Source organism: Phaethon aethereus (genome assembly GCF_964289735.1).
Source record: "Phaethon aethereus genome assembly, chromosome: 17".
In the NCBI taxonomy this organism is placed as follows: domain Eukaryota; kingdom Metazoa; phylum Chordata; class Aves; order Phaethontiformes; family Phaethontidae; genus Phaethon; species Phaethon aethereus.
Window position 1 is genome coordinate 12,842,107 of NC_138593.1, and position 12,479 is coordinate 12,854,585.

The 12,479-nt window shown below is 66.0% G+C and overlaps 3 protein-coding genes across 3 annotated transcripts; 2 read left to right on the plus strand and 1 right to left on the minus strand.

Moving 5' to 3' along the window:
- Positions 1 to 1,088: 1,088 nt before the first annotated feature.
- On the plus strand, positions 1,089 to 4,170 carry CFAP73 (cilia and flagella associated protein 73). The gene is made up of 7 exons (XM_082007752.1): positions 1,089 to 1,525; positions 2,138 to 2,327; positions 2,473 to 2,595; positions 2,663 to 2,863; positions 2,984 to 3,205; positions 3,496 to 3,654; positions 3,736 to 4,170. Exons 1-7 carry the CDS (start codon positions 1,320 to 1,322, stop codon positions 4,024 to 4,026), a joined length of 1,392 nt encoding a protein of 463 aa, XP_081863878.1. The 5' UTR covers positions 1,089 to 1,319; the 3' UTR covers positions 4,027 to 4,170.
- A 212-nt stretch (positions 4,171 to 4,382) lies between these two features.
- Positions 4,383 to 10,392, minus strand: DDX54 (DEAD-box helicase 54; the record flags this gene model as incomplete). Its single annotated transcript, XM_082007927.1, has 20 exons — positions 4,383 to 4,606; positions 4,692 to 4,795; positions 5,004 to 5,108; positions 5,198 to 5,311; positions 5,391 to 5,536; positions 5,710 to 5,913; positions 6,026 to 6,099; positions 6,189 to 6,410; positions 6,755 to 6,889; positions 7,359 to 7,569; positions 7,908 to 8,039; positions 8,194 to 8,255; positions 8,477 to 8,598; positions 8,745 to 8,840; positions 9,087 to 9,128; positions 9,235 to 9,284; positions 9,371 to 9,556; positions 9,639 to 9,709; positions 9,795 to 9,927; positions 10,351 to 10,392. The coding sequence occupies 20 exons, from the start codon at positions 10,390 to 10,392 to the stop codon at positions 4,383 to 4,385; spliced, it is 2,475 nt and encodes an 824-aa protein (XP_081864053.1).
- Positions 10,393 to 10,418: 26 nt separating this feature from the next.
- RITA1 (RBPJ interacting and tubulin associated 1) lies at positions 10,419 to 11,550 on the plus strand (the record flags this gene model as incomplete). The annotated part of the gene is given in 3 exon segments (XM_082007928.1): positions 10,419 to 10,456; positions 10,458 to 10,706; positions 11,007 to 11,550. Coding segments are annotated over 3 exon segments (831 nt in total), but the record flags the coding sequence as incomplete, so codon positions are not given.
- Between the last annotated feature and the right edge of the window lie 929 nt (positions 11,551 to 12,479).

Here is a 12,479-nt window from a genome sequence, read left to right on the forward strand (position 1 = left end):
CGCCCCTTCCCCAGCTTTCACTCCATCCTTCCCCAGCCATCTTTCTCCATCTGTTCTCCTCTTTTCATGTTCCTTTTTGTCTCAGGTGTCCTTGTTAACAAGGTGGCACCCAGCGCAGGCAGAGCTTGCGAAGTGGGTCCCAGTAGCCCTCTCATTTTGATGCCTGTGATGGACTCGAATACCGGTACGGGATTCTGGCTCCGTCACCATGAGCAGTGCTGGGGTTGTGGGGAGTGTGGTCGAGAAAGTTGCTGTGGGGCCACAGTGGTCCCGGGGTAGCAGAAGAAATGACTGGTGCATGGGTAGGACATGGGTGATGCTGGCTTTAGGGAGGCTTAATTGTGATTTTCTGTTTTCTTATAAATATTTTTTCCTCAAGTCGTTCTGAAATGTTTCTCCGTATCTAAGTCAGGAGTTAATCTGTACCTTGTGGTGTGGTTTTGAGGGGGGTGCCTGGCCGTGGTGGAAAGCACAGAGGGAACTTGTACAGGGAGGGGACGAGGGGAGCAGGATCCGCACGGAGGGGACCAGGGCAGCCATGGAGGGGAACTGCAGGGTGGGTAACGGAGGGGCCGGAGCGTGCAGGAGGGTATGGAGGGACAGGTCAAATCTGAGCACCCTGCGGGGGTAAAGGGAGGGGTTGAGAAGGGCAATGGAGAGGAGCGGTGCCTTCAGAGGTGAGCAGGGATGGGTTTGAGCTTGCACGGAGGGAGGGGATCGGCACGGGTGGGTGGGAATGGCCAAACGTGGCAGGAAGGGGTGGAATGCAGGCTGGAGGGCAACGGAGGGCTCTGCGTGTGCTGGAGGGGAACGGCAATAAACTGCGTAAAGTGGGCGGTGGTATGGGGGAGAGTGCGAGAAGTGAGCATGCGCAGGGGGTCTGATTGTGTGTGGAGGGTCATGGGGGGACGGGGGCACACATGGGCGATCGAAGGGGACCTGAGGGCGCGCGGAGGGGAAGAGAAGCGTTCCTGGGGCACGCCGCACGCGCGCTGTGGGTGAAGCAGCAGGGGCTCAGCCCTCCCTGGGGTGTGAATGAGAACAGTGTGAGACGGAGAAGAGCTGGGGGTGTGCAGGGGGGGGCTGAGCGCTTGGTGGGACAGTGCTTAGGGTCTGGTTGTGCGCGGCGGTCTCTGAAGGGGCGCGGAGCCTGAATGGAGGTTTCTGAGGGGCTGGAGCAGGGCCCGAGGGCTGGGGGGACTGGAGTGCAGGCGGGAGGATGGAGGGTGGTTGGAGGGCGGTGAGTGGGACCGACCTGCAGGCTGTCCCCCAGGAGCCTTAGTGCGGTCCCTGTGCCCCGCACCCCGCCCTGGCGGGCGATGCTCGGAGCCACGCCAGGAAAATCCCAGGGAGCTGCGGGAGCCTCCGGCTGCCCTTGGCAACAGTGTTGTACTGCCGCCATCTCGGCTGCCCCGCACCCCGGCTCGTCCACGCCGGCCCCTCAGCGAGGAAGAGACGCCAGCGGCATGGCCTTCGGCCTGGAGGAGTACTTGCGCTCGGCTTTGCGGGACAAGCTGCGGCTGCAGTGAGTGAGGTTCCCCCCGTCCCCCCGCGGGACGGGCGGCTGCCCGCCCAGCTCCCGCCGCGGGTGCCGCTGGCTGGAGGCGAGCGAGGGCTCAGCGACGGGGCCGGCACGGCCTGTGTCCCTGGGGGTCTGTCGGTTTACGTTCCCATGGCCGGGTCCCCGGCGTGCCACTGCCAGGGTGGGTGTCGCTGGGCGGGTGCTGGGTCCCCGGGCAGGGGGCTGTGGTGTGTCCCCAGCTGGGGCACCCAGGGAGGGGAGGGCACCCGGGTAGGTATCTCTGCCTGCACCCCATCCAGAGATGCCAGGACATTTGGGTGCCCATGTGCTGCCCAACACGCTCCCGGGTGGGTTTCACACGGGACCAGAGCTCCTGCTGCCGCCCTTGGCAATGGGGACCTGCAGAGCCTGTCGCCCCACTGTGGGCTGGGGAGGGGATTCCCTGGGGTCTAATCCAAAAGCTGAGGTTGTGCCATGACTTGTCCTTCCCTGGGGTGCTGCAGTGGGGCTGGGGGTCTCTGAGTGGGTGGAGGCTGAAGCGGGAGGGATGGGCCGGAGCAAGAATGGGTGAGGGGGGAGCAGGCCAGGGCCCCTGCCCTGAGCCCCGGCAGGCAGCGGTGCTCCCTGGGGGGCCCCGGTCGTGCCACGGCGGTGGGTGTCCCTGCCCGGTCTCAACGAGCTCCACACAACCTGTGGCAGGACGCTGCCGGCGTGGGATGCCACCGCGCTGCTGCCCTCCACACGCTTGCTGCTGAAGAGGCGGGAGGTGGCGGAGGCGGAGCGGGCGCTGCAGAGCCAGCGGGAGGTAAAGGCCCCCCCATGTGCCCCCTCCCCAGGGGCTGCGGCGAGACATGGGCGATGAGCAGCCGCAAGCACGTCCCCAACCTTCCATGGGCTGGTGGCCGTTGTGTCCCCCCGCCCCGTTGCTCTGGCACTGGCGCTGCCCTCAGCGCCCTGCGGTCCCGCAGGAGTTTCGGCAGAGGATGGAGCGCCTGGAGCAGCGCTGGCAGCAGCTGGGCCGGCGGAAAGACCAGCTCCAGGACGTCGTCCTCAAATTCGACGCCTTCCTCAAGGTGCCAGGGCAGGGGCTGGGGCCAGGCAGGCCACCAGCGCCCCGCTGACCGTGTCCCCACGCCGCAGGCTTCAGCGGCGAGGCAGGAGCGCACACTGCGGCGGGCAGACGAGGAGCGGGTGCGGGCAGCGGGGCAGGGTGCCGAGGCTGCCCGCCTGCGCCGGGAGCTGACGGGGCTGCTGCAGCACAGGCAACGCCTGGCCCGGCGCCTGCGGAGCCTCCGCGGCTTTGGCGACTACCTGCAGGCCGTGCTGGCCAGGACGGGGCAGGTGAGCTCTGGGCTCCCCATCCTGCGGTGCCACCCTGCATGTCCCCAAGCCCCTTGCGGGGGGCCAACCCCATCCAGGGCAGCAGCCCCTGCAGCCTCTCAGCCCCCTCCTGCTGCCCAGTTCCAGGATGTCCCGGCCATGGTGGCCCATCTCGCGGCGCTGGCGGGGGCGCGGGCAGCTCTGGCGCAACAGGCAGCAGCCGGGCAGGAGCGGCTGGCGCAGGGCTGGGCACAGCTCCGGCGGTACCGGGAGGAGGCCGGCAGCGAGCTCCTGCGCACCAGCAACGAGCTGACCCAGCTCCATGCACACCTGGAGGCCGCCCGCCAGGACGTGCTCCAGGGGGTAAGCGGGGACATGGGGTGCCCAAGGACCCCCCAGCGAGAGAGGCAGCAGTATGGACCCCAAGTGTGCTGCAGAGGGGAGATGCCCGACGTGGCGGTGGTGGGAAGCTGGGCGGCACCCCCCGGGCTGAGCTGGGGGTCCCCACATGCCCAGAAAGCATCAGCAGCAACCGTGCACGGCGAGGGGACCCACAGCCAGGGCTCCCAGGTCCCCTGTCCTGGCTGTGGGGTGCAGGGAACACAGGGGAGTGGCTGGGGGGGCCTAGGGCTCTCTGTTGCTCTGTCCCCCAGGAGTCCCACTGGGCCCACGTCCAGAGCACAGCCACGCAGAAGACCCTGCTGCTGGGGCAGATCAAGCTGGCAGTGCTGAACCTCTTCCAGCTTGCCACCGCACGGCTCAAGGTCCCCACGGACGTGGCCCTGGAGGACACCGAGGCCCAGCTGGACACGGTCAGTGCAGCCCTCCCCCGTGGGCGGTGGGCCTGGGGGACACACAGGGACATTCATGTCCCCAGAGGGCTGTGGCATCAGGCTCCCATCTCCGCAGGTGCTGCTCTGCATGCGGGACCTGGCTGCCATCTGTGCCGAGCTGCACCCCAGGGAGCCGGGGCCATGTCTCCCACGCTTGCCTGCAGCCACCAGCACACAGCCACTGCGCCGTGGGGCTGCCAGGGTGCCTCTGAGCCAGGAGTAGCCCCTGGGGACAACCGCCCACTCCTGGAGCTGGGGGGAGGCTGCCCGAGCCAGCGTGGTGCCTCTGGACCCCCCTGGGGCTGGAGGTCGCTCTCCGACAAGTCTGGGAACCCCCAGGACGAGAGGTGACGTGGATGGCAGCGGCACAGGCACACCGGGACGGCACCACACTGCGGCGAGGGGCACCCTAGGCAAGCAGGACCCGACCGCCGCGGAGGAAGGGGCAGCTGCCGCTTGCGTTCAGGCTGTTGGTATCTCCGAAGGTGTGTCCCATCAAAATATAACCCAGCTGTGGACCCGCTGCACCCACTTGGTTTTAAGACTACGCCTGGGGGTGGCCTAGGGTGGGAGGAATTACCCCAGGCACGATGCTTGTAGCAAGGACAGAGAGGAGTCAGGATGCAAAGCCAGCCAAGTATTTAATGTCTCTTTCCCCAGCACCCAGCCCAGGCGCGGGGGAAGCTGCTGGGGCTCAGCCCCCTCCCCTAAACCCTCTTCCGCAGCTTGCCCTTCTTGGCGGCCCCCACCCGCCGGCCGAAGGCCATCTGCCGCAGCTCCTGCACCCGCTGCCGGTTCCTGGCCTTCAGGCGCTTCAGCCCCCCGCTCTGCAGGAAGCGCTGCTTGGCCGCCTTCTTGCGCTGCTTCAGGATCTGCTGCTTGTTCTTCAGCTCCGAGCGCACCCTGCTCCGGGCGGGGGGCTGCCCGGGCCCTGCGGGGGGACACAGCCAAGCTCAGCTTGGAGGCCAGAGTGGGGGGGCAATGTGGGGCTCCAAGCGCCTGCCTCAGGTACTCACCGTGCCCATGCCTGCGCTTCCCTCTGAACTGCTCCCTGCCTCCTCTGTCGTCTTCATCCTCGTCCCGCTCATCAACCTTGTATTTCTGCTTCCATTTTTCATAGCTGGGCCGGGGTGGGTTAAGGGAAGGTGCGGTGACTCTCCCCATCACTCGACCCGTCATGGATTCTGACCAGCATCCCTTCCCCAGGCCTCTGCCCTGGCAGGGGATGGATCCCCGGGAGCAGGGCACGACGCTGCGCGGCTGCTGGTGGGTCCAGCCCCGCTCCCCCTCACCCCCAGCGCTTGTCACAGCACAGGCAGGCAGGATACAGGTTGTTCTTGTAGGAGCTGCTGATGTAGCGCCCACTCTCCGTCCGCACCTTCTTCTTGTCCTCCTGGCCCGTCTGCCCCACGAACCGCTTCTTCTTGCGGTCCCTGTGAGAGGGGGGAGGGCGGTGGGACTGGGCGGTGGGACCCCCAGCCCTGATTTCCCCGCCCACAGCTCACAGACAGACCCCACTCACCACTTCAGCAGCTGCTTGCTCTTGTTGAGGTTGTGGTTTTCATCACCCATAAGATCCAGGACGGCTCCGGCCGCCTGCTGCTCGAAGGCGCTGCCCTCACCGCCCACGCTCAGCCTGCAAAGGGTGGGCAATGAGAGCAGCCCCCCTCATGCAGGCCAGGGTAGGATGGCGGCGGGACCCCTCCCGAACTCACCCCCTCTCACTCTCGAAGTCCTTGGGCCGGTACGGGATGTAGAAGTCCTCCTCCCGCTGCGCCGGCTGCTGCGGCTTTTTCCTGGTGACATCTTCTCCCCCTCGTCCCCGTTTTCGCTTCTGGCCCACCATAGTGGAGAACACGTCCTGGAAGGGGATGGTGGATGGGATGGAGGAGCCGTGTCTCCCCCACCAGTCACTGCACTGGCCCCCCCAAACCCTGGCACAGCCCGGGGGCCCCAGTGCTGCCAGCACCTGCCCCAGGCTGCCTTGCAGCAGCTCCGGCGGCCACAGCAAACTCCTCATCCCTGCCGCGTTACCTGGAGGTTTTCCTCCTCTCCTTCTCCTCCTCCCTCCTCGGGCCCGGCAGGGGCCGGGCACAGCCCCTGCCCTTTGAGAGCCGCCGCCCGCTTCTCCTGCTGCCCGCGCTGGTACTTCTCGATGAGGGCATGGTCGTGGCGCCGCTTCGACCGCATCACAGTGCTGGCCAGCGTCCGGGATGTGGCGTTGATCTCGAAGATGGTCTGCTCCCAGGGTGGGAGCGGGAGCCCTGGTGAGCTGCACGGCTGGCCGCACTGGACCTTCCCTCCCCAGCCCAACCTGGTGCCTCGTGCCCGCGGACAGGTCTCCACTCACCGCCTTGGACTTGTAGGTTTTAATGCTGTCCACAAACTTCAGCCTCTCCAGCTCAGTGTCTTCGAAGCGAGCACCTGGGGAATGTGGGCACAGAGAGAGGCACAGATCAGCTCCTTGGCGAGGGGAACGGGACCCTCTCCCTCGATATCCCCGAGGCACTCACTGAAGAGCGGGTGCATGCCCAGCTGGGACACGTCCAGGTCCTTCGCCCTCTTGATGGACTCGGGCGAGGGGCCAGGCCGGGACCGCAGGTATTGCTTGTGGGCGTTGTCGGCGACACGGCGCAGGCTCCGCAGCTCCAGCGAGCCCTCGTGGTCCGTCAGCAGCAGGCACTCCTCGTCGTCCACCAGGCTCTGGGGGACACGGCCCAGGACCCCACCGGCATCTGCAGCCCAGGGGACACCGTGTCACCTCGCTGGAAACCACCCTGGGATTGTTGCAGCGGGCGCAGCAGCAACCCAGGATTAAACAAAGCAGAGCTAACAAGAACAACACAGCTCGCTGGTGTTAAATCAGCATCCCTGCTATGCTGGGCGCGTCGGAACCCCCAGCGCCCCATTTTCCCCAGCTGCACCCCTTCAACGAGGGCTTATCACCCCTCTGCACAAATGCCAACCAGAAGACCACGAACTCCAGCACCGGCCAAGGATAAAACCCCATCGGCCACGTGGCCAGTGTCCCAGCTTGGACATGCAGCCACCATGATGCCTGCAATCAAGTCTGCCTTACCAGCGGGCATCTCCTGGGCACCGGCGAGGACGAGCGGGCACCCCAGGAAGAGGTGGAGGTCGAAGACATAGGGCATCTCATCGGGAGCCACCAGCGAGTAGGCAGTGCCACTCCGGCCAGCGCGGGCCACACGACCTGGTATGGGGAGGAGGAGAGTGGGAAACCAGACCCAGTGCCAGCCCAGCCTGCCCCGACATGGGCAGGGACCCTCTGGTGTCCCCAGGAGCCCACGCACGTGACATTCACCAGGTGGGCACGGCTGGCAAGGGGCTGTGGGTCACTGGGGAAGGACACAGAGGGGAGCCCATCACGGTGCCATCCAAAAGGGAAGGCACCAGCCCTGCCCTGAAGAGTCCCCACAGGCCAGCTGGGAGCTCAGGGACATTCCTGCTCCCTCTTTGTTCCCAGCCCGTCTCCTCTTATCACAACACGGTGACCTCCTGCCCCAAAGATATCACCACCAAGTCAGGGGCAGCAGTGCCAGCCCCGCAGGCCACAAGGATGGGAAAAACAGGGGACAAGGGATAGCCCACTCACACCCTCCCTGTCACCCTGAGGGACCCCCAGGTTGCAAGGACCCCTGCAACGGTGCACTGGCACCCACCGACGCGATGCAGGAACAGCTTAGCCTTGGCGGGGAAGCTGTAGTTGATGACATTGTCCAGCATGGGGATGTCAAGCCCGCGGGCGGCCACGTCGGTGACCAGCAGCACTGGGCACTTGCCCTGGGCAAACTTGGCGATGTTGATCTTGCGGGCGGTCTGGTCCAGTGAGCTGTAGATGTGTGTGCAGCGGATGCCCTGGGCCGTCAGCAGCTGGGGAGGGGGGAAGAGAGATCAGATCCCACCTGGGCACGCATCCTTAGTCAAGGGGCAGGACCCCCCAGCTACCTGAGACCCCAGGGTGCCCATCCAGACCCCCAAACCCTACTGTGCTCCCCACCTCTCTCCGAGGAGTAGGTGGACGCAGCACCTCCACGATCACATATGCTGGGATTTCTCCTTCAACCCAGTAAAAGAGAGGCAGAGGACGTGCCCACATATATGTGCCCACACATACAGACCCCACATGGGTCTGGAAAGGGGTTCCAGGCACCACCGGCAGCCTGCCCTTTAACAGGGGTACATGCTGGGCACTCCCAAATGCCACTTGCCTCCTTGAGATACTCTGTGTGGTGCTTGGTGGCCACGAAGACGACCGTCTGGTCCTGGGGCTTCACCACACTCCGGAGCAGGTGGAGCAGCACAGCCGGTTTGTCATCCCCGCGCACGTGGAAGAAAGCCAGCTGCAACGGGAGGGCAGAGCTCAGCCCCTCTGCGTCCCCACGCCAGATGCTGCCACCCCTCCTGTCCCCTGTTCGCAAGCCTGGAGCCACCGCAGGATGGCTTGCGGGGGGAGGGGGGTGCAAAGCTCATCTTGACCCCCCCAGCCCCTCTCACCTTGAGCTGCTCACTGAGCTTGGACTCCACATCCAGACGGATTAGCATCGGCTCGGTGAGACCTGTGGGATGTGGTGACATGCGGGACGTAGGTCACGTGTGGAATGTGCTACTGGGACCAGCCCCACGCCTCGGCAGGGGGACACCTGCTTGGCCCAGCCTCGACCCAGCTCGGTTTTGCCAGTCCTGGGCCCAGCCCAGCTGTGGGACCGTGCTGTGTCCCCGTCCCCAGGGTCCCCCTGTGGTCTAGCCCCCCAGCTGCTGTCTGCCCCATGCTCCTCACCGGCCCGGGCAAACTCGACGAGCAGCTTGGGCAGCGTGGCGGAGAAGAGGACGGTCTGGTGGCAGTCTGGGAGCCGGGCGATGATCTCCTGGAGCTGCTCAGCAAAGCCCATCTCAAAGAGCCTGCAAGGGAGGGGACGTGGGACACGGCAGCGCCTGTTCGGTCCCTCCATGTCCAGCCCTGCCACCCCCCAGGGCACCCTGTTCCCACCATGCAGGGACACTGCTAGACCCGGGGACCCTCGGGGACCCTGCTGTGCGCCGCTGACCTGTCGGCCTCGTCGAACACCACGTACTCCACGGTGTGCAGCTTCAGTTTCATCTCCACCGCCACGTGCACCAGGCGCCCGGGGGTGGCGATGATTCTGTGGGGACAGAGGTGGTGACGGGAGCACGCCAGGGGGACAGCGTCCCCACACCACCTATCCAACCCAAAGAAGACCCGATAGAGATCCCTGTGTCCCCCATGGGGAGCACGGGAAGATGGTCCAAGGGAACACCAGGACACGTCCATCGGTGTGCTGGCTGTAAACACCAGTGACGTCCCTGGACAGCAGGCAGCTCTCGGGGGCCATCTCCCCACCAGGTCCCCTCCCCGTGCCCCCACTCACATGTCGGGGTTCTCATGCAGGGCAGCAAACTGGTCCTCCATCCTGCAAGACAGGGGAGAGGCTGGGGCGACGCCGGATGGCACAGGGCAGCCAGGTTTTGGGGAGGCTTTAGGGAAGCGGGACCAGGGCGGGCATGGGGATGGCTTACTTGTCTCCTCCCAGGATCAGGGCTGTCTTCAAGCCTGTGAACTTGCCCAGCTGCAGGGTGAGAGACATGTTGTGGGGGGGTTAAAACCAAACCCCTTGGCCCCGTTGCCCCTGCTCCCCACCGTTGTCCCCTGTACCTCCTTGGTGAACTTCAGGGTCTGCAGCGCCAGCTCACGGGTGGGCGAGAGGACGAGGGCACGCGCCCCGGCCTGGCTGGGCGCCTTCAGCCGCTCGAACATGGGGATGAGGAAGCATGCCGTCTTCCCGCTGCCCGTCCGCGCCATCGCCACCACGTCCCGGCCACGCAGGATGGCGGGGATGCTCTGCGAGACACCGCCCCGCCATCACTGTCACTGTCCGCCGCCACCACCCCGGGGCGGGGGTCCCGCTGCCCCCCACGCTCACCTTCCTCTGGATGGGGGTGGGCACCTTGTAGCCCTTCTTCATGATGCCCTTGAAGACGGGGTAGCTGAGGCCTGCAGGGACAGGGGTGGGTGAGGGGGCGTGGGCAGGAGGGGACAGTCCCCATCCCGGGACGGCTGTCCCCTGTCCCGCACGCACCCATGGACTGGAAGCCCCCGGATTTCTTCTTCTTCTGGTTCTGGGCCCGCACCATGGCCCGCGTGTCTGGCTCGGCATCGGCACCGTCATCCTCCTCAGCAGCGGGGAAGGCAGGCAGCGGGGGCGCGGGGACCTGGGGACAGCGGGGGGACACGGCTGTGGCCATGGGCATCCCGGCAGTGCCAGCCTGGTGGGCAGGGACTCCGGTACTGGAGACACCGGCACTGGGGACTCCGGTACTGGGGACACTGGCACTGGGGACTCTGGTACTGGGAACACCGGTAATGGGGACTCTGGTATCGGGGACTCTGGTACTGGGAACACCGGTAATGGGGACACCGGCACTGAGGACTCCGGTACTGGAAACACCGGCACGGGGGACACCGGTTACTGGGGACACCGGCACCGGGGACTGGGGACACCGGTACCAAGCACAGCAGCACACGTGGACTGGGGATACTGGTACCGGGGACATCGGTACCGAGGACACCAGCAACGGGCGCAGTAGGGACACCGGCACACGGGGACCCCCCTCCCGCCGCCCCCCCGCCCCTACCGGCGCTCCCCGGGGCTGGCGGCGGGCGCGCGGCGGCGCCATGTCGGTAGCGGCGGCGGCCGGAAGCACGTGGTGGTAGGCGGGACCGGAAGGGGCGGGGCCGCCCGTCCCCGCCGCGGGCGGTATGCGGCCATGCGGGCGGCGGGAGGCGACTGCGCTGCCGCTGCCCAGCCGCTGCGGGGGGGCCGGGGCCGGGGCCGCGGGCGGGGCGTCCGCCGGGCGCGGGCGTCCTTCGTGGACGAGTCGCTGTTCGGCAGCCCCGCGGGGGCCCGCCCGGCGCCTCCCGGCTTCGCGCCGCCCTGGGCGGCGGCGGCGGCTCCCGGTAGCGGCAGCCCTCGGTCGAGGAGTAAGTGCAGGTGAGCACGGGGCGCTCCCGCCAGCCCTCCTCGCCCGGCCCGCTGCCCCGGGTTTTCGGGGCTCCCTGCGAGCAGCGGCCGGGGGAGGGCGGCCCGGGAGCGCCCCTCGGTCCCCCCGGGGCGGTGGGCTGGGCTGGGCTCGGCTGGCCCCGGGGGGGTCTGAGGTGAAGCCTCACCGCCCTCCTCGCCCCCTGGGGTTTTGACCCCGCGAAGTCCCCAGCACCGGGCAGCGGCCGCGTCCCTGAGCTACCCTTGCCCGCCATAATAAGCCCCGGCCCTTCTCCTTGCTGCCCCGCGAAGGTTGAGGCGCCACACTCCATCCTTCTGCGACGAGTCGCTGTTTGGTGCCAAGCCCGAGGGTCCGGCCTGGGCAGCTTCGTGGATGAGGAAAGAAGACATGGCCAAGCTCCATCCACTGCTCTGGAGCCCTCCACCTGGCCCCCGAAACCAGCCCAGCTTTTCCCCCCGCTCCAGAGGGACGCCCTTGAGAGCCGTCCACCCGCGAACCCCGGCAACTCCAGCAACAGCAGGCTTTGAGGCGGGCCGTGAGGGCAAGTCCTGCGTCTGGAAGCGTCCCGAGAGCAATTCGGGCTTCCAAAGCCGGGGTGCTCCAAGCAGAGGACGTTCCCAGTCTCTCAGCCAGCTGAACACCACCTCAGATGGGCTCTGCCTGGCTTCAGACAATCCCAAGACAGAAAGGTGTAAAAACCAGAGCCCTTCGAGAGCCCCTGTGACCCGCCGAGGCCCTCTGATGCGGGGTCGATCAAAAAGCATGTCCGGACCTTCTTTGGCCATGAACTCCCAGGCAGTGGGTGGCTGCAAACCCAGACCTCCCTGGAAGTGAAGCCAAATGTGCCACTTGGGTGTGAACGCAGCCTTAGCCTACCTGAGGTGGGGCCTGACCTCCTGGTGAGCGAGTCCACAAGGAGCCTGGGACCTCCTGCAGCTGCAGATGAAGGATGGGGCTGCTCCGTGCAGGAGAACAAACCGGGAACCGAGGATGACTGTGGCACCGGAGCAGCAGCCTTGGTGGTAACAGCAGCTTCCATTGACTGTCCAGTGGTCATCAGACGAGGCGTGGTAGTGAGTTGGGTTCCTTCTGTCCAGGAAGTCCAGCTGGGAAGTTGGAACCGCAGGAGACAGGGCTGCCTACAGAATAGGTCCAGGGCCCGTCCAGGAGAAGCACCAGGCACAGGTACATCTACAGCACAGCGCCGGGTAGACAGGCAGGGCCTGAGCTGGGGTGGAGCTCCCAAACCAGGGAGCAGAGGGTGCCACCAGGGTGGAAGGTCCCAAGCAAGGCTGGCCAGGGCAGTTAAGGTCTGAGGGCCCTGATGGGGACCTCCGCTGACCACTCTTGGGGAGAGAGTTGTCCTGCTTCATCCTGCCTGTCACATATAATCACAGGATTGCTTGTGCTTGATGGGACTGCAGGAAGTCTCTAGCCCAACCTCCTGCTCGAGGCAGGTGAGCTATGGGCTGCTCAGGGGTTTGTCCAGTTGGGTGGTGGAAACCCTGGAGGACAGAGGCTGCGCAGCCTCTCTGGCACCCACTCCCACTGCTTGACTGTCCTTGGAGTGGAAGAGTTTCCCTTTCTATCCAGCCAGAGCCTTTTTTTTTCAGTTTGTGTCTGCTTTCTCACTCTGCTCAGCACCTGAGCACACAGCTTGGCTCAAACCTCATGGTAACCTCCCGTTCATAGGTACCTCGAGGCTGCTCTGAGGCCCCCCAAAACCTTCCCTTCTCCAGGCTGATCGAGCCCCATTCCCTCAG